General features: G+C 36.1%; 1 protein-coding gene across 1 annotated transcript; it reads left to right on the plus strand.

Annotated features, from left to right (window-relative positions):
- The first annotated feature begins 9,707 nt into the window (after positions 1 to 9,707).
- Positions 9,708 to 11,067, plus strand: LOC129940459 (fork head domain-containing protein FD4-like). Its single transcript, XM_056048805.1, has one exon. The coding sequence runs from the start codon at positions 10,043 to 10,045 to the stop codon at positions 10,952 to 10,954; it is 912 nt and encodes a 303-aa protein (XP_055904780.1). The 5' UTR covers positions 9,708 to 10,042; the 3' UTR covers positions 10,955 to 11,067.
- Positions 11,068 to 18,973: the final 7,906 nt, after the last annotated feature.

The raw sequence follows: 18,973 nt of genomic DNA on the forward strand, positions 1-18,973 counted from the left end.
GTAATATCTGATTCCAAGATTAATGAGTATTACCACAAATAAAACTGTATTTCGTAATATTAAGTTTCTTCGAACATTGTTTAAGTATTGTTTCCCTTTGATTTATTTAGATTGTAAAAAAGCCTCGATAATTTTGAATATCATTTGAAGTAAATTTATTTTAAGGGAAAAAAATAATTTGGAAATTGATATCTTCACTCGTAGACAAAGTCCTTTAACTACTTCAAAGTTGTAGCTGTCCATGGTGACGTTTTGTCTAAGACGTCGTTGTTTAATGTCCTTTTTTGATGAGAGTATACACTTGGTCTGGTCCTCATCAATCACTAGACCCATCATTTCTGCTTTCGTCGCAATGATAAAGAAATTTCCACTGACATCACGCTTTGATCTTCCAATTGTGTCAATATCATCGGCACATCCGAGTTATTGGATGGACCCTTAGAAGGTGGTGTTTCTAGTGTTAACGGTTGAGTTTTGCACATTTCTTTCCAGAACGATGTTGAAGAAGTCGCATGACTGTGCATCGCCTTGTCTAAAACCTTTTTTGAAATCAAATGCATCGGTAAGATCTTTTCCGACCTTGATAGAGCAGAGTGCATTCTCCATCGTCATTCTGCACAAACGGATAAGTTTGACAGTGATGCCAAAACTAGACATTGCTCGGTAGATCTCATCCCTTTAGATGCTGTTATGCGCGGCTTTAAAATCAATAAAGAGATGGTGGGTATCGATTTGAAGTTAATTTTTTTTCCACTATCTGCCGTAGTGTGAAAATTTGGTCGATAGTGGACTTTCCTGGTCTGAATCCACATTGATAAGGACCTATCAGGTTGTTGACGACCGGCTTTAGACGTTTACATAATGCCTCTGTAGTTGGCGCAATTTAGAGGGTCTCCTTTTTTATTTATTCGCAAACTATGCAAACATACACTCATCGGACATGGTTTCTTCCGACCATATTTTGCAGATGTGTTGGTGCATGAACCCTACCAAGTCATTGCCTGCTGCTTTGAATAGTTCGGCAGCGATGCCGTTAGCTCCAGCAGCTTTGTTTGACTTCGGTTTAGATATTATAGCGATCTTCACTTCGTCGAGGTCGAGCAGGCGGAATTGTTGATCAGCGTGCGTTGCCTAGGTTGAGTAGTTCTATCTCCCTTACAGCGGAATTCGGTGCGTCATCTCGGTTATATAATTTGAAGAAGTGGTCTTTCCATATTCTCAACACAGACTGCGGTTCTACTACGATGTTCCTCTGATCGTCTTTACAGGCTTCGGTTCGTGGCTGGTACCCTTGGGAGGTGTTTTTTACCTTTGTCGGTGCATATTGGTTTTAAATTTTTGACATTGGAATGACAAGGAAAGATAGACAGTGGCAGATAATTCCACATTCGTGTAGTACGGCTAAAATACGAATCTCTGTACTAAATAGTACGATCAAAATTGTAATCTAGGGTAAACTGATGGGCATACCTAGATGGGCGACCATTAAGGTTAAGTTGTTTAGGAGAAGTAATGCAAATGGCTATTTCATTAGAGTACGTCAATTAAAATAAAGGTGGAAAAGGGTAAGGCAAGATGTTTAAGTAAGTTCTTGGACCACCAACCTAGAGAAGGGAATAAGACTCTAGTTTTGGACGTATATAAGTCTTGCAAATCATATATCCAGATCAAAAGGAGTGACATTTATATTGTATAGAACGGTTTGAACTAAAAAATCTAATCCAATGAAGAATGCAGTCGTTGATACGCAAAGTACGTATCTTTGGTAAGAAAAAAAGATGCAAAGCGTTATGAAATGTCTTTTAAAGTATTGAGTGCAATAATCTTATTTCTACAAAACGATTTGTTCTACTATTTTCAGTGGGAATAACCATGAGATCTATACAGTGGACATAATGCCCCACTGTAGATTATTAAGAAGTTTTCGTTACTTAAGATATGCCTTAAGCTGATAACTAATCAGCGTTTTCATGACCTTGAACAAAAGGGACGTTAATGAGATCGTCGACAATTCGAGAAAGAAAAAGATTCAGGGTTATGGGGATTAATGATGTTTTCCAGCTAGATCGAAGCATGGAAAAACATCTCTTCAGAACAAAAGCGTTGTTGAGATCCTTTATCGTTAATGGCATTTTCAGTAAAATTAAAGAATATATTTTTGAAATTGACGAATTAAGTCATTAAAACTATATAGTTATAATTACTACAGTTACTGATGGGCTAATGGTAAGCTTAAGATTTGTTTTTACAATACAAATTTACGACTGTCAAGTTAGCCCTAGCAAGTGTTGTTCGTTAGTAAGACGATTCATGGTTAAATTATAGAGCAAAAAAAAAATGTTTGGTAGTCAAACAGAACAAGAGACGTGCTGTATAAATCAGTGTTGCCAAAAAGATAATAACTAAAAATATCACCTATTATTAAAGTGACTACCAGGCTTGACACAGAAAATTTTAAATCATTTACTGACGAAACTTTGGGGTCATTTTGTACATATTTAAAAGTATGCATGAATTTTTGTAGACGATTTAAATCTAATTGAAAAGGGATATTAAGACAAACGTATGTGCTAGCTCCTAGTAGAATGGTCCGACACGGAGCAGCAGAAACCCTCGTCTTTTTGAGACACATAATTTATGTGTGGATCTTAACAATCAATGATTTTAGCATTTACAAAAAAAAACTGGTTTTTATCCCCTATGCCTTAAATGTTCCAAATATAATTATGGTTAACAAATAACATAGTTTAATTACCTTTAATTAAAAAAAAAATTGCAAAAATTGTTGGAATCTAATAGACTTTCACACCAAGTCCAAAACCCGGTTTTAGGGAAATTATCGGTTTTGGGCGAAAACCTACAATGAAAACTCAAGTTTTCTCATACATTTTTGGTAAACTACAAGTTTTCGTAAACCACAAGTTTTATATAAAACCTCTAGAAAACTAGTAGCAATTCAAAGTTGAACTAAACAAACAAACCTTTCGAAACATTCAGCGCTTAAATTAATGTAAATAAAACAGCTGATGGCTGCTGTCAAAACAAATACTTCATTTTGAAATAAATTTGGTGGTGGTAAGTTAATTGTTTATACAATTTCCTTATACAATAAGAATTAATGCTGTTTTTGTATTTACAGAATATGGAAGAGAAAAAAAGAAAACTTTGGGGGAGCTGCGTAGCAACAAAAAAAGTCGAGAATAAAAGTTCATTTATGATCCTCCAGAGTTTCAAACGCTCTTTGTTAAGCGAGGAACAGGAATTCACTATGGCTACTGGCGTGACGACCACAAGGATGAGGAAGACTTGCAATAGTTCGTAATAACGTTTCCAAAGGATGCGTCTTGGAACTCGTCACCACAAATATGTTCAACGCTTTCGCTTACTACCTGGAGAAAGACTTTCCGGTAACTCCGTTTAATTACGAGGGTTTGGATGATATGAGAAAGGCGATTAGTTCATTTGTGCAGAAGAATAAGTATGAAAGAAAATCTCTTGTGGAGGCTATAATGTAGCGGGCTAGGAAAATTTGCCCCAAAACATTCCACAATGTGGGAATCGTTCTTCCAGTAAAGAAAACCACAACAGTGGGCTATCGGCAGTCGGCACTTGATGGACAGCGATGCCAACATCAAGAAGATTGGTGTCAGGAAAGTACACCTCTGTGATTAGTAAAATCAGCTTTGAAGAAAGTTAGCAGCTGGGCCACGAGTTGTGGACTAGGAGTTAACCAAAGTAAAACTGAACTGTTGCTCTTTACCACCCAAACTAAAGTACCGCCCTTCACGCTACCGCGACTCAACGGTCAAATCCTATCATTGTCTTCCAGTGCAAAATATCTGGGAGTTATACTCGACCCTAAACTAAACTGGAAACTAAATATTGAAGTACGGGTTAAGAAGGCCTGTGTTGCCTTCTACGCCTGCAGCAAAACTTTCGGCAAAAAGTGGGGACTTCAGTCGAAGATGATTTTATGGACGTACACAGCCGTAGTACCTCCAATCTTAACATATGGGTCGATTGTGTGGTGGCCTGTTCCTTGCAAAGCCTATAATATGGATAAGCTAAAGAAGGTTCACAGAATAGGGGCCATGGGTACTAGCCCAACGGACGCCTTACACGTTATTTTGGATCTTCTGCCAATCGGCCTTTTTATTAAATACATAGTTTCCTGCAGCGCTATTAGGCTGAAGGAATCAAACAGCTGGTTGTCAAAACCTTATGGTCACAGCAACACAACGAAATCGATTCCCTCAGATATAATCTCGGTAGACACTGACTACTGCACTCCTACTTTGAGCCTTAGTAAGAGTTTTAAGGTTATTTTCCCATCGAGAGAAGATTGGGAGGATGACATCGTGTCGATAGGTTTCGACACAACCATCTTTACTGACGGCTCAAAGATGGAGTGCGGAGTTGGTTCTGGGATCTTTCCCGAGTCTCTAAATGTAGCCAAATCCTTTAGGCTTCCTGAATTTGCTAGCGTTTTTCAGGCTAAACTGCTGGCTGGAAGGGAGGCATGTAAGATACTTAAAAAAACCCAAACCAAAACCGAAATGCGGCTATCTTTACAGACAGTCATGGATCGGCCATTCATAGCTCACTTGCCGAAATGGTTAAGATTCCTCTTGGTGCTACGAAGGGTAAAATCATTTCTATCTACCAAACTGAATCAAACCGAAGGTGGAGCAATTTACCCAACTGCATTATATTTAGGAAGATATGGCCCACCTATAATAAAACCCGTACAAACGATCTTCTATGCAGGCCAAGGGAAGACATAGCCAGGATTGTTGCAGTTTGTACCGGACATTGACCTATAGGAGTTCATTCAGAATTCTTCATATCATAAAAAATAAATAAAATGGGTGACGCAACAGTCCGTTGAGAACTAGGGCCTAGTGACTTACAATTCTAAACCATTTATGTGTGCGAGTAATGTTGTCAGGAATGGAGGGGACCTACAGAGAAAGCACTTTTTCATGACAAGAGTTAATCTTGGACAATTTGTCAATTCCTCGCAAGAGGCTGCACCCGTGTAAAGACTTTTAGATGGCATAGGCAGGGATCAAAGCCAAGACCTCTGGCATGACTGTCCAACACACTAACCATCAAAAAAATGTAGGTAAGCACTCGTCTTTATGTTAAGTGTGTGATCTCCCCTGATTAAAAGTCTGAAACCGCCCTTGGGATTCATGTATTTTATTCAAAAACAAAGTTCATATATACATTTAGAGAGCTTCAAAGAGTCTATATACACGTGTGTTTTCCCCAGTTTTAAATATTACACAAGTCTTACGAGATGTATTTAAATCAAAACCCATTTAGAAACTTTCATTTTATTGCCAGAAAGAAAACCTTAGATGAAATAATGACCACTGTAATTTACTAAGTACGATAACTCAGGCGACAAGATATTCATAAAATCATCTAGTCTTCAGTTTTTGATTAAAAACAAATAAGATCTATGAATTCTAAGAAAAACATTAGTAGATAATCGTAAAGATTTGAAAAATTACACTTTACAATTTATTTTTAAAACTATGCATAGTTTTGACTTGATTTAAAAAAAAGCTAATAAACAAAAATACTGGCTTTACAAAAATGTATAAAACTTAGTTGTAAGTATGTATTATTAATATTTTTTAATTATTTTTTTTTTCCATTTAACATAGGTACATATTTTTTTAAATTGACCCAACAGCCTAAACGCGGGGAGATAGACCCCCTCCCATAAAAAAAATATGTTCCGGAAGTTTTTCATAAGTCAATTATTTTTCCGCTTCACAAAAAAGGTAGCTACGAGGACCCAGCAAACTACAGAGGGATTTCCTTTCTTAACACCTGCGCTAAGCTATTTGCTGGACTTATTCACAACAGACTGTCGAAGTGGGTGGAGGACAAGAACATTCTATTGGAATTCCAGGCTGGTTTCAGGAAAAGTTATTCAACCATAGACCATATTTTCTCACTGCTGAACATTGCTGATCTTTATAAAAGGAAGAAGAAAAAATTATACGCTTTCTTTATAGACTTCCGTGCAGCTTTTGACTCTGTCGACCGTCAAGCTCTCTTTTACAAGCTATCAGGTGTGTCAAGTAAAGTTATAAACGTGCTAAGAGCGATGTACGACAACAACTTAGCTTACGTTTGGGATGGCGAGTCTATATCCGAGGAGTTTGCAACAGTAACTGGTCTTAAGCAAGGCTGTATTCTTAGCGCCCTCCTATTTATAATTTTCATAAATGATATTACTGATGAAGTGGGAGGTGGAATCACTGTAGAAGGATTGACTGTTCCAGCCCTTATGTATGCAGATGACATCGTGCTATTCTCCGAAACAGTAGATGGCATGCAGCTGATGATAAACAGGCTTGCGATAGGTATATTGCAATCGATGGAATCTGGAAGTTAATTTGCAAAAATCGAAGATGATGATTTTCAGAGGTGGGGGTGGCAGATATTCAAGAAATGAGCAGTGGAAATATAACGGACAGACAATCGACATTGTGCGCGAGTACAAATACCTAGGAGTTTTGGTTACCTCAACCCTGAATATGAGACAACATCTGGAGGGAAAATTGGCGGAGGCCAAGCGCGCAATTTCTTCGTTATGGGAAAGGTGCTTCAAAAACAGGTATGTTGAACACAGTGCTAAGCAAAAGTTGTTCCGCTCTACAGCCCTGTTAATCCTGCTCTACTGAACGCAAGTTTGGGGATATTCCGCCTTTGAATCTGTGGAAAAATTCCTAAGATATTTTTTGAAAAGAATACTTTGTCTACCAAAAACTACCCCAAACTACATGGTTTACCTAGAAACAGGTACACCACTTTTGATTATGGACACCCTCGCAATACAATTCAACTATATTGTAAAGGTATTTGAAATGGATGGTAATCGCATACCAAAAAAAGTTCTAAGAGCAGCTATCCAAGGAAAAGGATCAATGTTCGAAGAATGGACTAACCTCGCCGAAACATGTGGTACAACCATGAACATATCTTCAAGGGAACAACCGTCAATGCTAAGGAGAAAGTTCAATGAGATCCTCGAAAAGTTTGGAAGCATCTTGTTTGAGAGATATGCATCGGAAGCCAGTTCTTCTCTGTCTAGATGCTACTATAATCGTCTTAACTATAACCTTCAACAGAACTCGTACCTTCTAAATAAGAACTCATTAAATAAAATAAATATCATTTTCAAAGCAAGAGGAGAATTGCTCAGTCTCAACTTTGTACCCCACCGACCAGATCTGCCTTTACTGTGTAGTCTATGTAACTTGAAAGCGCGTGAAGATACATTTCATTTTATTGCAATATGTCCTGTTCTGATTGAAATTCGGTTGAGATACTTCAACAAACGCAACTTGGAAGAAGGAGAAATGCTCAGCATTCTCAACGGCGACCAGGGATGGGATGGACTTTACAACTATGTTATCACAGCACTGCGTTATAGAAAAGCTATTATTGTAGAAGATTTTTAATTATATAAAATAGTAAACAAAACAAATTTTAACAATTTCTGTATTTTTTCAATGAATTCATATTATAATATGTAACTCTGGTAGACGGCCAAATAGGCCATACCAATTAGGCTTTAGAAATGAATATTATGTAATGTTATTATTCTAAGAAATAAAGAAGTCAATTAAACTTACTTAAACTAGTAAAAAATGCTTGTTTTTAACTGTTCTATACAAATCCGTCATTAAACTTCGTCGCCTGAGTTATCGTACTCTCCCCTCTTACTTTGACACTATAAAGTACTGTAAGACTTCGAATCTCCTTGTCTCAATATACACTAAGGTTCATTAATAATGATTTATCTATATATTTACTTATAAGAACAAAAAACAGTTTAGCTTGAGAAAAAAGCAACGCACGTGTAGATCCCAAACAAATCTCATCAACATTTTCAATTATTTGCACGAATGTAAACTCATCCTTAACTTAATACACAAATGTTGCCTACCCAAAGATTAACATCAAAACAACAAGCTTCCCTACTTAACAAATGTATGCATTCGAAAAAATTGTCTAAATCATGCTCAATTAATTGTTTTCCCAAAACAATCAACATAAACACAAAAAAAAAGAGAAAAAAAGACAAACTTAATACACGTCTTATCCGAAATATCAAAGATACTCTCAAAAAATCAAATTGCATTTTAGATATTTCAATACTTCCAACGACAACGTTAAAAGCAATTTCAATAGAAAATTTGTTAAGTTTGCTTTGTTGTTTCTTATTATTCCTCTTTTAAGCTATAACTGCATTGTGCATGTTATAATTCAATAACCGCATGTTCTATTATTTACCAGGTAAGTACACATCCGCCTCTTCTCTTCGGATAAATTCCCCTCAGAAAATAATGTTAACAATCCATCATTAAAAGTACCTATTGCTATAGATAGATAGATAGAAAAGAAACAAGCACAAGAGAGACAACAACATAATATCTTCTCCCTAGTCTTTGTTGTGTTTTCAAATAAAAATAAACTTAAAAAATTAACAAAACAAAATAAAAAAGAACAACTCCGGAAAACAACGAAAAACCATGTTATTACAGTTTTCATCAAATATTTAGAAACAACTTTTCAAACAAAGTGCTGACGCTGACGCTGAGTGAGAGTCAATATTACACACACTCCCTTGCATTATTTTCCTTCTCTATTTCTCATTCACTCTCACTGCAATGGACTTCCATTTTTAATGAGATTCACAGCCAATTGGAAGCCACCAATAACCGAAAAGTAACACCCATCTGTTGTGTAGTGATTTCGCTGGGAGAATTAAAAAATGGAGAACAAGCCAACGGGTTGGTGGACATTTTGTTTTTCCACCGTTACAAACAAGTGTTAGTGATGGGCGTGTCTTGTGGCGTTGTTCGGTATCGGTATTGGTATAGTGAAAACGTTGCCTCAAATTGATTGCTAACAAGCCCCTAACAAGCCGGTTTGGGATTGTTTACTGCTGCTTACACTCCCCCGGAGTGAAATTACTCAACGCCGCTGCTGCTGCTGTTGCACTGCAACTGACACTGACAGCGACAGAAACAAAACAAAAACACGGTGAACGAAGAACAAAGCCAATCAGTCGTGTGTCCAAACAAACTGGCTTTTGAGCAAAGTGTTGGTTTGGTTACTGTTGTTTGGTGTTTGCGAACAGGGAACATCGAACACACAAAGTTTTATGACGACGACGACGGCGACGCGGCGTGGCGTGGTGTGGCGTGGTGAGGCGTCGTGATTTTCTTATTTGTTATTTCGCGCCTCATCAGGGGGAGGTTGTTGTTTATATTCTTCTTCCATCCCTGTGCACACAGTTTGATTAGCGAGCGCGAAGCTTGCACACACAGATGGCACCGCAAATCGTCGCCGACGGTAAAAAGTAAAAAAGAAGACAAAACAAAACAAACGCGGACCTTGTTTGGAGCCCTGTGTGGGGGGACCTTTTTTTGTGTGTTTGGTTTTGTTCAGTTCGGGAGAAAGAGAGAGCACCTATCTCATCGTTTAGGGGACCCTAACGAGGTATAAAGGCTCCGATACGGACACCGACACCGACACCGACATCGAAAATCATCAGCGATCAGTAATTTTATATTTCAACACCTTCTTGCGCGATAGTTGGGTTCAAAAAAGAGTACGGAACGTGTGGTTTTCGGTAGTTAATTTGTTTTTTGGTTTTTCTTTATAAAATATTTGTTGGTGGAATGGTGAAATGGACGGATGTTGACTCTCGATGAAAAATAGACGAACACAGTCACAATATGGCGACAATGGTGATGGTGATGATGATGAGTGCTGGGGTAGCACCTCTTTGTGTCCTGTGTCCGTTGTTCGCTGGTTAGTGTTGTTTACACGGTCGCACTTGGAAAACCAGTCTTTTGGGCGGTTGACAATACGGCGGCAAAATCACGCGGTTGTCGTTTTCAATATCGTTTCTTATCACATCGTCTAGTAGATACCAATATAGAAATCCACTAAATTTGTGACATTAAAGTGACAGTGACCATCGCAGTGAAAAAAGAAAATTAAAAATATGCCGCGACCATCACGCGAATCTTACGGAGATCAAAAGCCGCCATATTCGTATATATCGCTTACCGCTATGGCAATCTGGAGCTCGCCGGAAAAAATGCTCCCGCTGAGTGACATTTATAAATTTATCACAGACCGATTTCCGTACTACAGAAAAAATACCCAACGATGGCAGAATTCACTGCGTCATAATTTAAGCTTTAACGACTGTTTTATCAAAGTTCCTCGTCGACCCGATCGACCGGGCAAGGGTGCCTATTGGGCCTTGCATCCCCAAGCCTTCGACATGTTTGAGAATGGAAGTCTTTTACGGCGGCGGAAGCGTTTTAAGCTGCACAAGAATGATAAAGATTTGCTCAATGAGGAGTTGGCAGCACTGGCGAACTTGAATCGCTTCTTTTTTACCACCAATAATGCACCGGCTCCGATGTGCCCGCCACCCATGGCTGCCGATCCAACCATGTACATGCAACGCCTGCCGCCAATGGTAAATTCCTCGCCTGTTCGACCGATGTCACCGTTACAAACAACAACGCTGATTCATGATCGACCAAAAAGGTCGTTCACCATTGAGAGCCTCATCACACCCGACAAGGATTCTGTAATATCGGTGGATGACATTTCGGTGGACGATCGACCCGAGGAAGATGAGCGGTTTTCCCAACGACACGTGCCCCTGCCACCGTTGCACACGATAAACGCTGGCAATATACCGTTCCTGCATTATCCCACACCAAACCCTGCTACCCTGGGTTATGACCTGCCAATGCATCCCCTGCTCATGATAACAAGCCCATTGGGTGGATTTAATCCAGCGGCAGCGGCGGCCTATTATCCCACTAACATCGGAATGCAATCACACCATGCAGCTGAGCTCAATCATCGAATAAATGCTGGCTTGAGAACCGTGTAGGATAAACGAGGTTATAATTATTATAAATTACTTAATTGAGCATATATGTAAATATATTTAGGTATTTAATTTTAACTTTAAACCAATAAAATTGTATTAAGATTTAAAAACTATGTATTTAGGTATCATATAGGAAAACGCTTTTGAAAGATGATGTAGATTCCTTAGTTTGTTGTACGTAGGTGTAGATAGAACGACTTTGACCACGATTACAATTATTACGACGAGACAAGACGCTACGAGACGATTGAGAAACATTTAAAAATGCTGTGGGTTTGGAGTGGGTGGCTTTCGCGTTTGATAAATTATGGTTTGTTTATTGAAATAAGAATTGATTTCAGCACAAATATTAGTTTTATATTTGCATATTAATGCCGCAGGAATATTTATGAAACTTAATTGGCAGAGATTTGAGATTTAACTGGTTTTAAACTGTGTCATTATTTTTCCCTGAGATAAATTATTTTCGAAACAAGCTTACATTTAAGGCTTCTTTGTTTAAAGCTTCTTTTTGGACTTTAAAAACTTCTCACTGTGAATGTCACAACAAACCATAAACGATAATTCCAATTCTGATAGCTGACAACTTTAATCCGAAACTCTTTGATTGAGATGTCGTTAGCTTTGACATTAATATCAACGAGTGTGTAGGTTGAAAATTCAATCATTGATGTTTTTTTAAATTGTAAAGTAATTCGCTGACGCAACTCCTATGACTAAAATTATCATACGAGGATGAATCGGCTATAAGGTGATTGTTAATAAATGACAGTCAAAATAATCTACAATGATCTATGTAAAAAAAAGCTGTCACCACAAAAATGTGATAGTCATTTCCCAGAAAAAGGTCGTTTTTGAACCAGACATACAAACGAATAGACGATTTTCTTATTACCTTTTTTCGTTAAAAAAAAACCATTCGTGTGAAAAGTTCACGACATTCAAGAAAACACATGAAAGTAAGAATCTTATTACAACACAACCAATTTGTTCTTTACATAGCAACAATAAATTGTGACAATTACAAACTGAAACTGTTGAATAGAAATTGAATTGAATTGAGTTGAATCAATTTAAACAGACGCAGGGCTCGAAGATAGTCAATTTAACTTTTCAAAAATGTGATTGTCATTTATCATTTTTGCCGATTATATCCCAGATTTTATTTTTTAAATGAACAAAGTTCTCAAGAAAAGAAAAAGATTAGTTTTTAAGGCTATTTGTTAGTTTAGAATGAAATACAAAATGTTTTTGAGTGGTAACCAACACAAAATTCTAAAATTATGAAGTCTAACAAACGTGTCTAGGAATTTCAAAAGACAGTGCGTACCTACTCAAAACATCAAAGAACTTTCTCCCAACATAAGTTCATCACTTCTGATTAATTTTTAAAGATTGTTTATTGGACTTTTAAAAGACGTAATCTATCGAAAAGTTTGATGAATGTAACTATTTGGCATTACCGTTTGCGGATCGTCTAGTCTATTGTCTATTAATAAGACTTTAGCTATTGCTAATAAATTCATTGATTACTTTGCCAATGTTTCAGTTTCCTTGCAATCTTCTTTTTGTCCCACCTGTGCAATCTGTAGCTCATCCAGTATTTGTGGTGATCCTTTGAACCAAAACACATTTTTTTTCGAACCTATAACTGCATTTGAACTTTTGAGAAGTATTGGTTCGCTCAAAAATTCGAAGACTTGTGGAGCTGATGGTATCTCAAACAATATGCTTAAAACTATAGCTTGTTACTTAGTTGATGTTTTGGCTTATTTATTTAACTTCTTTAGTTCCCTGCAATTTGGGTTTCAGAAAGGTAAATGCACGGAAGACGCTCTTCTAAAATTTTGCTCCGAGATTTTCTTTAACTAGATAGTAAAAAGTGTTCAGCTGGCTTGTTTGTCGATATCACTAAAGCTTTTGACATGGTTGATCATGATATCATGTTGTCTAAATTGGAAAATGCTGGTATTCGAAGCTTTATGAGAGATTGGTTTGGATCCTACCTTGTTAATAGATCATTACGAGTAAAAATTAACAATACTAGAAGTGGCTTCAAATTTCTTAATATTGGAGTACCACAAGGAGTACCACAAGGCTCTTTTCATTCATTAACTCTTTATTTAAATTACCATTCAAGTCGAAAATTACCGCTCTTGCAGATGATGTTGGTTGTGCCTATGGTGCTGATAGTCCCCTTGATCTTGTTGCAGATATAAATTGGGATTTGAATCTTTTTAGGTCGTGGTTTGCTGAACATAAATTATTAATAAGCTCTTAGACGAAAATTATGTTCTTCAGCCTTTCTTCTCAGAATGTTTTCGAACCGGAAATCTTTTTTCATGTGCCTGAGTGCAAAACGTTTAAACTACATAGTTGCTCTTGCTCTTCTGAAACAAAAACCGATCACTTACTGTGACCACCTATTTTGTAGTGATCTTTGTTTTCAAATTGAAAAAGTGGATGTTTTTCAATATCTAGGACTGCTAATCGACTCAAAGATGACCTTTAGTAATCAAACTGAGAATTTGCAAAAATATTTTCGTACTACACTCAGGCACTTCTTCTTTCTCCAAAAAGCTTGCTCACCCGACCTTCTTAAAAAAATTTATTATGGGATTTTCCACTCTAAACTACAATATGGAATTGCCTGTTGGGGCGGAACGCTCTTTTCCAAAGTTAAACCAATTCTTACTCTCCAAAAGTATGTTATTAGAATAATAAGCAGAAAACGGCGACTGCATCACAGTTTTCCATTATTTGTGAGACTAAAAATTCTTCCAATTCGTCACCTCTATTGTTTCAAAGTCCTAAACACTTTTTTTTTGCGCTCAGGAAATCTTAATTTTAGAATTTTAGACAGTCATAACCTACGAAACAACTTGCAATTGCAATATCTTGTATCTATTCCTAACTTCCGGACTACTACTTTTCGAAATTTTTATACTGTTGCTTCTTCTAGATTATTTAATAAACTACCTTGTATGTTAAGGTCACTTATTTTACCAAATCTTTTCATGAAACATCTTAAGAGTTGGTTGTTTGAATCTGATTTCGGTGATTTGGAAAAAATTATGTTTTCACAAACTTAATGTTTTTTGTATTTTCCTTTTAATTTCTGGTGAATTTTTGGGAATTGGTTTTCTAATTTGTTGAAATTTTTGTATCTGGTCGCGTTCTTTTTGTAATTCCTTAATTAAGATTTTCTGGACTCTGCTTTATTATTTTTTTAATTGTGATTCTCTTTGATTTATTTTCCAATTGTACATATTTATATTTATACTTGAAGTTTAAAATTAAGGGTCACCCCCCCCCCAATTTATTTATTTGATTTTTTGTTAATTACCGAAGTGGCATTTAATACTGTTTTATTTTCTAACAATAATGCCACTACTTATTTCAAAATTTTTTATTTACATTTTAGTCTTATTGAACTTGATGTATCGAAACTTATTATAAGAAATAAATGAATTTTTAAACCTAAACCTAAACCTAAAACCTAGTTCGCATTCGCAAAAAAAAATATAACAGCGAATTGAAAATTAAAAGACCTGACATCATTCAAAAAAAAAAATCCAAGGATAATATTAGGATGATTTTGAACGATTATTCCAATATTTGTTTGAATATTTCTGTATGAAACCTTTATCTTTTAAATAAAACTAAATTCTTAGCCATAATTTGGTCAAACCGACAAACTTTGACTAAAGTGTCAACGCAAAGGGTCAAAGCAAGCTAATCTAAAGGTTCTTTTTTGTCATGTGACAAAAAAGTATTTTTCATCAAATTTAAAACAATCTTGACAGCACTTCCTTTCTTTTTCTGCAACAGCTTAAATTGAAACAAAATATTCCCCCTGTTCTAGATAGAGCCATTCACCTCAACTCATCGTTGTGCCCAACAATTGCACCTCTCACGCTCGTCGTTGATGAACATTATGCATTAGGACTTGCATTTACACGCTTATACAAAGTGCAATTGACTCAAGAACTAAAGTCTCTGTACCATTTCAATCGTCGTCAATTGCCAAAATTGTGGCATAAGAAATGGCAGCAGCTGATGATCAATGTTGAAAAAAAAGGTGAGGCACATTTTCACCTCAGTGAATTCGTCAATGCCGCATTTGTACACGTGATAACCCAAGAGTGATTGTCGAAAAACCAACGAACCCTTAAAGCGAGACTATTTGATGATTTGATGCGATGCATAGGCTGCAAGCAATATCGGGCCATTGAAAATTTGAAACATCTGATGGAGGTGTGCCGCCGAGTTCTTGGGCCCCATTTGGCCGATATTTTATTCCATATATAATTGAACGATAACAGTATTGTCATACAAAAAGAAATGTTAATAATTTTCTACACGATTCGTATTTTATTCAAATTAAACATCACCCCTTAAAATTTAACCACCCTTTATGTTTCTCAATTTACCTCATTTTCTCCATGAAAATGACGTTAGAAGTAGTGATTTTATAACAAATGCTTTCATATACATTTTGTAAACAAATTGCAAATTATGTTTTACACATTAAAATAGAAAAACATTCGTCTTAAGTAAGTTTTTTGTTTATTCAAATTTAAGAAAGCTTCTAAATGCATAACTTCAAGATTTGCACTGGATCTCTCTTACAAACGAACAAATGAAGAATATTGAACTTATAACAAAATTTACAACTTCAACCTAGTTTAACAAAACATTAGCTAGTTAAAGTTGCTCTAACTTATTTTAACTGTAATTGAAAACCTAATATATTGAATTGATCGAACAACGGAAAATAGTCCCCTGTGGATAATAACACAAAAGAAACCAAAACTTGACCATTTTAATTGCTTAAATGTTCAGTCTTTATTTATTTAAAAGTTTTTCAAACTTTCATATAGTTAATATGCCCGTTATTGTCTTGAAATTTATGTTTCCTTCGATGTTCCTCAAGGAAGCCACTTGGGGCCGCATTTGTTTTTATTTTTATAATTAATGTTTTTTTACTCCTTGTCCGGTTTTAAATATTGAATTGCTGTTAGTTGTTAACTTTTATTATATTCTTAGATTTTGAAGTTGTTGAATTATGGTGCAGGAACAATCTCCATAAAATATACGCTTTCAATGGTTCTGATTTTTAAAATATATCACATTTTATACAAAAATTCGGTTTCTCTGAGTTTTTGACATATTGCGGTCGGTTCTCGAGGTTGTGAAATTGGATTATAAATAGTATTAACAACAAAAATAAACACCACCGGGTTTTATAAAAGGTATTCTTATTAAAATGACAAAGTTCAATCCAGATTTTTGCTTTGTTCTTAACTAAAACAAAAACTTCGGTCTTACTTTTATTTCATATTTTTCGAATTTTATCACATAAATAATGCATCAAAATTCAATATTAATTGTTGTGATTTTAAGTTGTTAATAAGTCTACAATTATGCACAATGAATTATAACAACCGCCCGTCCTAAAATATATATCAGAGAGAATCTCCTTTATTCGTCCCTTTTCTCAGGCTTAGCATCATCAGCCTTACCTTCATAAACTATACCGCCCTCCTTTTTGTATATATTATAAAACATATAAGTTCTGGAATAGATGAGGATATAAAAGCTCTTGCTAAGTGGCCAGAGGACACAGTTTATTTTTACATATTAAGTGAAAAAGTGATACAGATACAGAACATAAGTGCCGCCACCAACAAAAAGCAGCATCTGGATCTGTTTTAATTTAAATTAAAATGATGCTGACAAGTCCGAATGCAAAATATGTATTATGTGGAAAAAAAACACTTGAAGTCAAAGCACCCAGAAGAGTTTGTTTTATTTGAGAGCGCCAACAATGAACAAAACAAAAATATGACTACATGTCTTTTACTTCTGATATTTGGACAGATCCCAGCTCAAGTGTTTCCTAGCTTGCTAAGCTTAACTTGCCACGGAGTATTAGAAAACTTTGAACGAATATCAATCGTATTAAGATGCGAGACGTTTGAGGATCGCCATACAGGTGACATCATTGCAGACAAATTTAACACAATGCTTACCGAATGGGTAGTACCCGTGGCATAATGGTTAGTGCGTTGGACTGTCATGCAAGGGGTCTTGGGTTCAATCCCTGCCTGTGCCACCTTATTTAAAAAAAAAAAATAATTTTAGCGGGTACTGCCTCTTGCGAGGAATTGACAAATCCTTCAAGAGTAATTCTTGTCATGAAAAAGTGCTTTCTCAAAACTAGCCGTTCGGGTTCGGCCTAAAATTGTAGGTCCCTTCCATTCCTGACAACAGTACTCGCACACAGGAATGGTTGAGAGTTGTAAGTCACTAGGCCCTGGTTCACAACGGACTGTTGCGCCACCCCATTTGATTTTTGCTTACCGAATGGAATATTTTGAAGGAAAAAGTGCACTGTATTATACGAGATGAGGGCTCCAATATGAAAAGAGGTATGAAACTAGCATCATTGACTGATTAAGATTGCACTGTTCACAAGATGCAAATTGTAATTCGACATGGCTCACAATCGCAAGAAAATATAGAAGACATTACGCAAAAATTAAAGAAAATTTCCACCCATTTCAACCATTCAACTATTGTTCAAAAACAGCTGGAAAAAATTCAGGACAGTCTTAATCAACCACATCTTTAAGTTCTCCAGGATTGTGTGACACGCTGGAATAGCACATTCTACATGTTAAAGCATTTTTCCAAAATAAAAGATGCGTTAAGTCTTTATGCCAATGACAACAATATTGATCCAATTTTGCCACAAGAGTGGAAAATAATTGAAAGCTGCCTGGAACTACTCAAACCTTTTGAAGAAGCTATTCGTGAAATGAGCATTTTTTCATTTATATCATCTTTGATTCCTATAATTCAAATGCTTGGGAAAAACTTGATGAATACTTATCAAACCCATCGGACACTGATGCCATTCGGCTGGCAACTCATTTTTCAACAAAATTTTCATCTTTGCAAGACAACGATTTGTGTGCGATTTCAACATACTAAGTCCCTCGCTATAAGTATAAATATTTCAAACCCATCACCAAGGAAAGAATAAAAGATGTAATTCTAAAGATGATAAATGTTCCATTAAGCACCAGTTCTCCTACGTTGTCAAATGGATAGATTTACATTCGGAACCAGGAACGTTCGGTTTAAGTTACAAGGCTTGCTTCAGAAGCGATATGGCAATGATGCTAGATTCATCAACTTAAGACGAAGGTGAAGGAGAATCTGATAACGCTAGTCCCGAAGCACTTCTCCGAAGGGAGTTAGCACGTTACCGAAATAAAAAAAGACTAGAATTGGATAACAATCCACTTTAAAAGGCTCTCCAAAAATGTACTGACGTATTTATCACCTCCACCAACCAGTGTTTCCAGCGAACTACTATTTAGCGGAGCTGGATTAATATACGATCCACTAAGAAACAGATTACAGTCTGAGAAGGCTGCAATCTTGCTTTTTATTAAATATAACTCACCCACTTTTAAATTTAATTATTAAACGCAAAGGTAATCAATACAATTTTCCTTTATTACGGGACTTAAAATTGTTTTTATGTAATACATTCTAAAATCCGCATCCGCATCCTCATCCGCGGATATGAGCCTCAAAAAATCCGCATCCGCCTCCGCGGATGTCAAAATTTGTACATCCGCAACAACCCTTCTGCACATCAGTATTTTCTCCGATTCCAAAAATTCATCAATACTGACTTGTCATAGTTTGTTTTACTAAGGTATTTACATTTTTCAAAATATTAAGCAGACACTTTACCTAATTTTAATTTACAAATTATTACAATTATTTCGCTTCTAACAGTTGGTAGTTTGGTTTTAAAAAGCGAATATCACACTTTGGCTTTAATAATACTACGGCCTTTAATTGACATGAAATTTCATTCACGTCATTTCTCGACACAGAAAATGCTTAACTTCTGTCATAAACCGTCAACAATATGGACTCTTTTCCAATATATTCGATGAGGGAAAAAGTTATGCTATTGATTGATAGAGGAGGACA

Source organism: Eupeodes corollae, chromosome 1, assembly GCF_945859685.1.
Source record: "Eupeodes corollae chromosome 1, idEupCoro1.1, whole genome shotgun sequence".
Classification (NCBI taxonomy): Eukaryota; Metazoa; Arthropoda; class Insecta; order Diptera; family Syrphidae; genus Eupeodes; species Eupeodes corollae.

What these genes read in the sequence shown, in the direction of transcription:
- LOC129940459 (XM_056048805.1), top strand. Translation starts at nt 10,043, where the DNA reads ATGCCGCGACCATCACGCGAATCTTACGGAGATCAAAAGCCGCCATAT.